This window comes from Siphateles boraxobius, unplaced genomic scaffold, assembly GCF_051911475.1.
Source record: "Siphateles boraxobius isolate OS27281-9 unplaced genomic scaffold, OSU_SipBor_1 35, whole genome shotgun sequence".
In the NCBI taxonomy this organism is placed as follows: domain Eukaryota; kingdom Metazoa; phylum Chordata; class Actinopteri; order Cypriniformes; family Leuciscidae; genus Siphateles; species Siphateles boraxobius.
Window position 1 is genome coordinate 8615514 of NW_027508975.1, and position 10685 is coordinate 8626198.

The window sequence follows — 10685 nt, forward strand, 5'->3', positions numbered from 1 at the left end:
TACATAATTGTGATGAACTAAATTATGAACAGCTGTGATGATTGAGTTAGTGTCCATGAAAACAAATGAGTGGCGGTAAAGTAAGACAAAGGAACACATGTGATGAACTAAAAGTTAATGAAAACAAAAACAACTGAATAGGTAAATATAAATATTTTGAATTTATATTAAATGCAATTAGTTGAATTTAAGAGTGCTTTTTTATACTTTATCCTTATATGTAATTTATATTGTAGCTTTCATGTCATGTAATTAAATATATTTGTAATTTCACATTTGTAATAATATAGTTGCAGTTTACATTTAAAAATTAAATTTAAACACTACAGTTAAAATTATAGTTAATTATTTTATGTTTTTTATTATGCTAGCCATCGCAATCAATAAGTATTTTTTTAAAGCATGACAAAAGGTTATTAAAACATATTTATTTAAAATGTACTTTAAGGTCAAACTTTTAATTTGACGTTATTTCAAAATGCACTTTTTGGGTGTGTTAAGAAACAAAGTCACGAGAGTGGCCTTTTTCAGAAACATTATATTATCTGCAAGTACAGTTTTAAATATACCTTTACAGATTTGAAATACACTACAAGCGCACATTCACTACAGTTAAGCACTCTTCTTTTTCACGACGATATCCTTTTAAATCTCACAATTGCAACTATTTTAAACCTAATTCACATACCCGTTTTATTTATTTTTTACTCTGAGGCAGAATTGGCCATATCTGAAGTGACTGAAATGTTTTTCATGTGCGGTAAACCTATTTCTGGCTTTACACCTTTTGGACCATGTATAGTATTCATAACTTCCCTATTTGATGATTGCTTTTGCCAGTCATATGCATGGTTAAAGTTCAGCCACAATTATGATGTAGCCTTCCCGTCAAGGCCAGAATCACCCTCCTAAACCAGCCGACATGCAAATATCTAAGGAGAATATACACCTGTTCCTGGCTGAGATGCTGAGTATACAGAATGATCTGTTTGCTTTGTCTTTGCTACTGGCAATGAGTCAGATAATTACAATGGAAAAATGCCCTGTTAGGGCTCTCAAGCGAGAATGACCTCAAATAGCCATGTTCTCTGAATCACATGCAAACACAACACAAATACCATCCAGTGTGGTCCCAGTGACACCTGTTTATGTCATAACAAAGGAGAAGTAGATATTTCCCATAGAGACTAAGGTGTTTTACTCTAAAGGGAGAGGAAGCACAGAAAACCTGTTCTGTTCCTGCTTAACAACATGACAAATGACCACATCAGATACTTTGAGTCATCAGAGAGATATTTTACAGTAAAAAAAAAACACACAAAAAAACATGATTGCTAAAAATAATCCGTCTTTAATGTTAAATCCTCAATCCGACCATGTTTGAACTCCAAACCTGCAGCCGAACCATCTATTATATACTGTCACGATTGAATTCAGGCAACCAGGACAGGAACAATGCGTATACTGAAATATTCCACACTTCTTTTGGAGCTGCAGGAACCCAAAATAGTAATATAACACTGCATAACCTCTGAATACTTCTATTTAACTTTTATTTTAGACTGTGATCATTAGCAAAACACTAATTTACCTTTCTAATTAATACTGGAAAATGACTCTGGATAGCTCTGGTATTTTAAGCATCAAAAACAGTCCACATTCCCTTGAGTCTAAACAGGGCTCTCTGTTTCTGTCTAAAACAGGTGCTTATTCAATTACACCCTTCCAAATTAAGAGCGGTCACTCACAACCAATGCAACGGGGACAAAGGTTCCAATAGTGACTTACTCAATAGTCTGTGTGGGACATACAGCCATATGCAGCCGATTAAGAATTGCATACGATTTTATTTTGTCACACAATTGATGTTTCAAACCCATTGTGGGATTCGCTGTCTTGTGTGTGTGCCCGAAGGCTAGTACACTATTTGCAGAGGTATGCTAATATGCCAAATGACATGGTAGAAAGACACAAATTTATTTTGTGCGTCATAGACATATGCTTTCCTGCTCTTTGTGCATTCCCCATCTGTTTAAATTAAACAAATATCTCCTTAGAAAGATCTATAGTTATTCTATAAAGGGCACCACCACCACTCCCTTGTCTTTCTCTTTATGGTGATGACTCATCAGCGCATTAACAAATATGAACTGCAAATATATGGACAAACCCACCGATTCCTCAGACACAGACTTTTCTTTTTTTGAGCTAAGCATGATAAATTTGTCATTATGGTTGACATAGCCTATTTGCAGAAAGATGATACATCTTAAACATACTGGTAAGAAAATAAATACATGAATAGTCAGTGCACTAATGAGCACAACATAACCCTCTGGCCTCTGAATGTCGAAATAAGTTAATCATTGCCTGGCCATGTGTTTTGATGAAGAATGAAAAAATATGAATGCAACTTCCTTGGATTTCACAATGCCAAACATTTGGAAAAGCCTAAATTGTAAACATTTGAAAAGAATACAAATGCATCGGTTTTGCATAAGTGTTATTCAAAACGCTTTGCATGCAGATTTGACTGCTGAGGGAAAGGAAAGTTGATTAAACAAGCGCTTTACTATTCATCTGGAAGGTGAATGGCATGTGGCGATTGCTCAATCGTCGAGACTGCAATGAATGTGTCACTAGAGAGAGTCTGAACCGGGCGGAGTTCCAGCATTAAGAAGTCCGATTCATTTTAAAGAATCGTTTCGTTCGGATTAATTGATGAGTAAATGCTTCTTTTGAGACATCACTCAAAGGTGTCTGATCAAGCTATAGCCTACGTGTGTGCTCGACATATGCATTATTTGCGTAGGCTACTGAAACACATTATAGTTAGCCTAATTGTCGATGTTATCGCTTTATTTTCGATTCGGCTGTATCGATCGTGTTTTTTATGGATTCAACATCACCCACGTCACCCACCTCACAGGTTTACTGCCAATATTCTCCCATTCAGTGGAATGATTAAACGAAGCTTTCGAGTCGACTCAGATGAATCATTCGTTCGAATCGCACATCAGCTGAAAGTAGAGCTCAGAAAGCAGCATCAGTAGTTGAGTCAGACAGCCCTTCTCTCGGACTCAGATCTACACCGGGAATATTTCACACCACACAGCTGCTTCATACTCTCTTGGGCTTCAATGTTGTCCAAAAAAGCTTCAGCGGACTATTGCAAAAAAATTAAAAACAATGGATAAGAGAAACTCCAAACCTATGACACAAACACCTTTTTATGCATTTCACATTAATTGACGAGTAAAATAGGATTTTTTTTTCTCTCCGTTTGCAGTGCATTGCACATATCCTTTTCTGGAATATGCTTTCGTGAAATCGGATCACTCCGGTAGATAATATCAGTTTCAACTAGCCTACTGTAGTTTGTAAGAATGAGTGTGCAGTGGATTCATAATCCGGTACCGGGAAGACACGGACACAAGCGCTTTGACACAGACGAGCCCGTGAGCAGATGTCCGCGGCTCAGCGAGTCTTCAGCTGATGCTGGTCTCCTGGGTTCCTCTCCGGGATCTCCGGTTAGCGGAGCTCCTCTGAGCGTCACCTCAGCCCATCAGGGTCCCGCTCGCATCGGCCAGTTCCTGCTAGTGCCCCTGACCGACCGACCGGGGGTGCACAGCGCTTTAGACATGGACACAGGAGAGGAACTGCTCTGCAAGGTAAACCACTGCATACTATAATGTACATGACCTATAAAAGTATCCACTCTTGTCAATTAAAACATGTATTTAAACGTTTCAATAATAATCCAAAAATCTAAATATATAGTCACCTGTTATCAGTATTATTATTTGTATCAGCAAAACAGAAAAGATGCACGTAAAATACTGCAGGACTTGTTTTTAAAAAACAATTGCATGCATGATCAAAAAAATCTCACAATACACATTAAAAATGTTGAAGAATATAAATAATTGTACGCTATCAGAATCTCTTTGCAGGTTAATGGGGATGCTATAAGAGTTATGATACGTGGATCTTTATCAAGTATTTGCAAATGCACCAGTAGGCTATCTGAGTCAGATATAGCCTAATGTAGGGGTCTGACATGATACTCAAATAGAATGAGCATGATTATTGCTGCCACAAACTTAACAAGACATTCAACCTTTTTATAGCATGTTTGTGTTTGATCCTTACAGTATCACAGTCTCCATTCAACCTCCAGTGAACAATCAGGTCACAATTGTAAATGTCTTGTGATACTACTGAACACTTTTTTTTTTTTTTTTTTTTACAATCTGCAGGTGTTTGATATGGGCCAATTTCAGGAGAAAATAAGAGCCTACAGCATGCTTTCAAATCATAAGAACATTGCACAGATCAAAGATATAGTTCTTGGGGAGTGCAAAGCCTATGTTTTCCAAGAGAAGGATTTTGGTGACATGCACACCTTTGTAAAGAGCAGCAAGAGGCTTCCTGAAGACCTGGCATCCAAGCTTTTCTACCAGGTGGTGTCTGCAGTGAACCACTGCCACCAGGTTGGCATCGTTTTGGGGGACCTCAAGCTTCGCAAGTTTGTGTTCTCAGATGAGAAAAGGTGAGAGTTACCGTTTGTGAGTGTGAGTGTGAAAGCAGGAGTATTTTTGGGGCAAGCCAGGTGTAGTACTGTACCTCATGCATCAATGTTGTGACACCAGCAGCGTTATACTTGAATAGTGTCAGTTCTACTTTCATTCAGTTTTCGCTTCCTCACAGCATGTGACACATCACAGGTGATTGGTGCTGCTTCCCTAAAGATTCAATGGAACAAACCTATTAACACTCACTTCCGTAAGAGGAACGACTGGTAATCAGACCTCTGGACCTGTGTCAGAGATTTTTCTGTAGAAACCGAGACTCCTCTGAATTATGCAAGTGAATTATATATAAAAAGCAAATGGCCTACAGTAAATTCAAAAATAAATTCATCCATGGTCCCCAGTGAAGGGAACATACTGGAGCTGGTTAACCTACATACCTATCTATATGTCTGTCTATATTACTTTTGATATTTTTTATTACATATTATTTTATTATACCTTTTATATAAAATATTTCTTATAAAAAAATTAAATAAAAATGAAATTATATACAAATAAAAACGTTCATATATAAAATATTACTGTATATATATATACATATATATATTAAATCTTATTTTATATATGTATATACAAATGTTACTTATACAAATGTAAAATATATAATAAATAAAAGTATTATATATAAAATATCACTTATTTATTTTATTAAATATTTTTTATTAAATATTTAAAAATTGATAAATATAAAAAAATTAATGAAAAAAATGTAAATATAATATATTAATGTTTATATTTTAACAGAGACTCTGTAATTAGAAAGCTGACAGCATGCTGCGTTTCTGCTGTTAGACGGTTTTGCACAGTAAAACACTCTTGGAAAAGTTATGCTTTTAAGATGGTGTTTCAAAATAACACAGTTTATAAACATGGCTTCGGATTATTTCTTTCTGCTACATTACATTGTGTCAATGTGTGTTTTGAATGCTAAAATAAAGAGTAAATGCCCCCTAGGGACAAACGAACCTGTTTGGGGTTAAGTGAACTCAAAACTCACCTAATTATACAGGGCTTTCTTAAAACCAGTTAGTTGACTAGTCTTTTAAGCAACCTACCGACCAGCTGATTTAGCAAATAGGCCTATGTTGTTTTTCACATCCCTCAGTACAGTAAATTCGCTATTTCTGGGGCAACATTTTACACCTGACCTTTGGGCATCGGTTTTCATTTGAGTGGATGTAAGTAGACAAGCAAGTGTAAGAGGACGTAGTCACCCTTCTCTCATAGCAGCCAACGGGTGCAGCAAGATGAGTCATAGCAATGCATACAGAGGGGAAACTCACCATTCAGGATCATACCCACTCCTGAATACGATATTACTCGTAGGTGAGGAGCGCCGGCTGTGGCCATTGCGACACTGGCAGACTGGCGGCCTGTCCCGGCAGACACGTCTAGCACAGACGTAACCAGGGCATGCTGACGTTTGCTGAGACCAAGCGCACAAAGAAACGTTTTCTTTTTTATTTCACTTTGTTTGGCACCAGCATAGTGACAAGTTATGCAAACCTGCTGTTCTTACACTATCTTTCCGCAGGACGAAATGCAATTTCCATAGCTGGAATAGCTTTTGCGAAATGCTGTAATGATGAGTGATGGATAAGCAACAAAAAAGTTGAAACTGCGATAAGGCAGAGATACGGTGTGTGATGGCATACACAAAGACGCTCACTGACCTGGAATGCGTCTGTAGTTAGATTGTGAAACACACACACACACACACAGGCTGGCTGGGCAGGGGCCGTTTGTGCGTCACTGATGTAACAGCATTGTTCGTGGGTAATAAGGCACTGCCAGATGCCATAAACGTACGGCACAGGTGCAGAACACAGTAGACCTGCAGCACAGCGCAGTGCACTCATTTGTCCTCAGTCTCTCTGTCTGTCTCTCTCTCTCACACACACACACACACACACAGGACTATGACTCATTCTCTCCACCTCTCTGGCAGAATGCAGTTGTGTCATCCACAAACCCCCTCAAACCGAGGCTGATAGCCAGTGATGAAACACAATAGCATGCAGAGCAGCTCATGTTTTACTGACAGGGATACCACAGACTCACGGGTCATCAGCTCTTCTGTTAATGTCCACAGGGATATTCCTAGAGTAGTAGGGGATTTGTTTCCTATTGGAAATTGAGCTAAACTTAGCCCAGAGTTTACAAGAATACATTACGTAGCACTTCAGTGTTTATTTTACGTGCGTGCATTGTGGAAACTTCCATGCGTGCTTTTGTTTTAACGAAGGTCGTAATTATGAGACTCGGTCCGTCCTGTATTTGTTGTAGTAGCGCCTGTTTGAGAGTCAGAACACTTAGAGCGGCTGTCTTTTCCGTGATTTACATGCACTGCAGTCTGTAAGCTCAACAAAAGTGACAGAGAGTTATTTCATCTCCATGCACAATAAAGGAAGGCGTCAATACATCACTTTGTTTAGAAATGGAAGAACAAATTTATTAGAGATGTTAAATTTATCAACCGCAGGCTTACATGGAATCTGTGCCTACAGAGCTCTGCAGAAAACCACGTAGATTTCCTCAGAACCGGATCACCTGTTATGTACTGAATTATACACATACTCCACCCATTGTGTGATATTTTGTCTAATTTGATTATGCTTTCTTGTTGTTAAGAGTGTGAGAAAAGTTCAGCAAGGATGCATTAAATTTATCAGACGTCACAGTAAAGACATTTATAATGTTACAAAAGATTTATATTTCAAATAAATGCTGTCCTTTTGAACTTTCCATTGATCAAAGAATCCGGAAAAAAAATATGACAGTTTCCACAAAAATATAAAGAGGGTGTTTTCAACATTGATAATAATGAGAAATGTTTCTTGAGCAGCAAATCAGCATATTAGAATGATTTGTGAAGGATCATGTGACACTGAAGACTGGAGTAATGATGCAGAAAATTCAGCTTTGCCATCACAGGAATAAATTACATTTTAAAATATATTGAAGTAGAAAATGGTTATTTTAAATTGTAATAATATTTCACAATAACTGTCGTGGCTCTGTCTCCTCGGTCTTGTGTGTTTCTTGGTTTTGTGACCTGTCCTGTCTTTGTCTGTGTATTGTGGTGTTTCTGTCTTGTGCTGTGTCACACGCAGCTAGTGTTTCTCATGTTCATGTTATCTTGTTCCGTGTGAACACGCAGCTTATGAGTGTCTCTCATAGACTTTTTCAAAAGCATTAAAAAATGTTACCCACCCCAAACATTTGAAAGGTACTCTATTTTTTTCACTCTCAAATTGTACATAGACCCCATTGCAGCCCTTTGCAGCTTCCTGAAGTTTCCTGAATTCCCATTTGAAAACCCCTCTATCGTACAGTAGCATAACATGTGTGACCAGGAGCATGCAAAATGTGATTCATTTCCACAGGTTGATACCAGTTCTGCTCAATACCACCACGTAAAGTGGCAAACCACTTTAACAACTACTTAAAACTTGGCTGAAACCAAAACCTAGCCTATTCTGCAAAATTCGACATTTAGAAAATGTGAAAAAGTCTACATTTGTATAAACCAGTCTTATGATATTCTTCACAGCCACAACACAATAACTCTTATGTCATTGTACTAACCATGATGTCTTTGTTTTAGGACCCATTTGAAATTAGAGGGTCTGGAGGACTGCCATATTCTGTGTGGAGAGGACGACTCGATGTTCGACACGCACGGCTGCCCTGCGTACGTGAGTCCGGAGATTTTGAACGGCGGCGGGTGTTACTCAGGCAAGCAGGCGGACGCGTGGAGCCTCGGTGTCATGCTGTACACAATTTTGGTGGGCCGCTACCCTTTCCACGACCCGGACCCCGCAACCCTGTTCTCTAAAATTCGACGGGGCACATATTGCCTTCCCGATGGACTGTCTTTAAGGGGGCGCTGCCTACTTCGCAGTCTGCTCAGAAAGGACCCCGGCGAGAGACTGACCACCGCAGAGGTCCTCATTCACCCATGGTTCCACGGCAAAACGCAGGACACAGGAAATGCAGAACAGGAAGTGAACCTCAGAGAACAGACAGTGCCCCAGATAGAAATGGAGCAGGATGAGGATCTTTTCTCCTGAGGAAACCCAATATAGCTTGAATATGGACCAAAACTGTTCGTTATCTCGGTGGTTTTTTGTTTTTAATTATTTGGTTTCTTATACAGATTTTGTAATAGATTCAGAAGTATACACTCATTCAAAGTACTGTATCATCAATGTCAGCTTTAAGGACAGTGCGCACAACAGCCAGTGTATTTTGAAGTCGTTTGGTGCTAGTGAACCATTCTTGTGCTGTATGACGTAAGTGAGACTGGGCATTATGGGTCATGTGATAATGAGAGAATGTGAGAAGTGAGAATGTCAGCATGGTGAGTAACCTCGGCCTATGGGCCAGACCTGTGGCTTCACTGTTATACTGTCAAAACAAACCATGCAGGTTGACTCACCCATTGAATACCGCAGCACCAATGGTACATGTCTGCTTTGATAGGAGGAGAATGGCCGTTCAAACTTTTAATGTCAACCCGTAAAACTCTGTGTCATACAGATTCTTAAATTCAGTGAATTTCCAATAAATGTTCAGAATGAGCATCAGGACAGATACAAACAGTTACAGACAGATACAAAGTGTTCATTCATCCTGCTGTACCCTGACCTCTCTAGTCCTTCTAGTCACAGTTTCCTTACTTGAATCCAAGGGATCCTCATAAAAGCATGAGACTTCAGTATGGCAGGCCAGTTCATACTGCGGGTAAGATATAAGATGACTCAACAGCTGGGCGTTGTTGTAATGAAGAGGATAGGGCTATGAACCTCACTATGACTGTATGCGTTTCTTCACCCTCACTTTAAAGTAAAGAGAACCATTCTACAATAGCACTACTGTAAGGTTAGAGTGTCTTCTAAAGGTCTGTTTTCTGCAACCCTCGTGCTGGGGGTTGTATGTTACCTCTGAATCCAAGCATAATGGAGACATGCAACGTTTATGGTTTGTGAAAGGCTCTTTATAAGCAAAGGCTGGAGGGTATGCTAAATGTCTGTCTCATGCATGCAGCACATGGGGAAAGCTGACACGAGTGCACAGAGTTCATATTGCACTGTGAATTATGTATTTGTGACACAAACCCCAAGGCTTGACCATGAGGGTTTAATAGTTAAAATTCATTGTAGAAATGAGCATGTGTAAATATGTACATGTTAAGTGTGTGAACAAAATGGAATAAAGATTATTCTCTTATTTACATTTGTGGTGCATTCTGTAAAAAAACTATTTCTAAATGCATAACTTGTGGATGAAGCAAAATTGCAGCAAAGTTACATTTTATTCCTTATGATTTCTTTTTCAATATTCAGATCATTAGAAGTCTCTAAAAATGTTTTTAAGGGACATTGTGTAGGAATTTCTCCCATCTAGCAGTGAAATTGTATTTTGCGTTCAAATGAATTGTGCTCTCCAGCGCCTCGCTTTTTCAAATGCGTGTGGCATCTACAGTAGCTGTTATGTACCAAAAAGCTATGACAAACAATGCAAGAACAATCATATGCTCTATTAAAGGTGCCATGTGTAAGAATTCAGGTAAAAAATATCAAAAAAATGAGCTGCACGCATCAAAAGAATATGAAGAAATAAGGACGATGATGTCATTAAAAAAATGACAAGTTATATTGCTGCAGAGATATCAACCTGAATTAGCATGCTAAATTACTAGCCACGGCCCGACAGGTGTCATAATACCAGTTTCGGCCATGGGAGGCGGTATGCGGGCAACACCAGCCAAACTGCAATACACGAATAACTCGCACGGCTTGTGGGCGTACTTGAACCTGATGAGTTTGATAGTTAGCTCTACCCACAGATCCGATCCGGTTTTCACCTGTTATCTACCAGAGCCTGTCTCTACCAAGCTGATGATAAAATGTAACATTAGCTGATTATATTATGTTTATTAAATTGCTTTCCTGAGGTAAATCTGACATATTTGTTCTCCAGCTATGTTATTGACCTCTGCACGTTGATTAAAAAAAATTATTGGTCGATATTATGTATGAGGAATACATTTTGGTAAGTTGTAGCATACTGTATCTTTCAACATTG

General features: G+C 38.7%; 1 protein-coding gene across 1 annotated transcript; it reads left to right on the plus strand.

The window, feature by feature from the left end:
- Positions 1–2638: 2638 nt before the first annotated feature.
- trib1 (tribbles pseudokinase 1) lies at positions 2639–9827 on the plus strand. The gene is made up of 3 exons (XM_077196217.1): positions 2639–3671; positions 4260–4552; positions 8203–9827. Exons 1-3 carry the CDS (start codon positions 3387–3389, stop codon positions 8666–8668), a joined length of 1044 nt encoding a protein of 347 aa, XP_077052332.1. The 5' UTR covers positions 2639–3386; the 3' UTR covers positions 8669–9827.
- Positions 9828–10685: the final 858 nt, after the last annotated feature.

Bases quoted from the DNA above. Each gene is read 5' to 3' on its own strand.
- trib1 (XM_077196217.1), top strand. From the start codon at position 3,387: ATGAGTGTGCAGTGGATTCATAATCCGGTACCGGGAAGACACGGACAC. The intron at 3,672-4,259 runs GTAAACCACTGC...TACAATCTGCAG, and splicing joins GAGAGGAACTGCTCTGCAAG to GTGTTTGATATGGGCCAATT. The intron at 4,553-8,202 runs GTGAGAGTTACC...TCTTTGTTTTAG, and splicing joins GTGTTCTCAGATGAGAAAAG to GACCCATTTGAAATTAGAGG.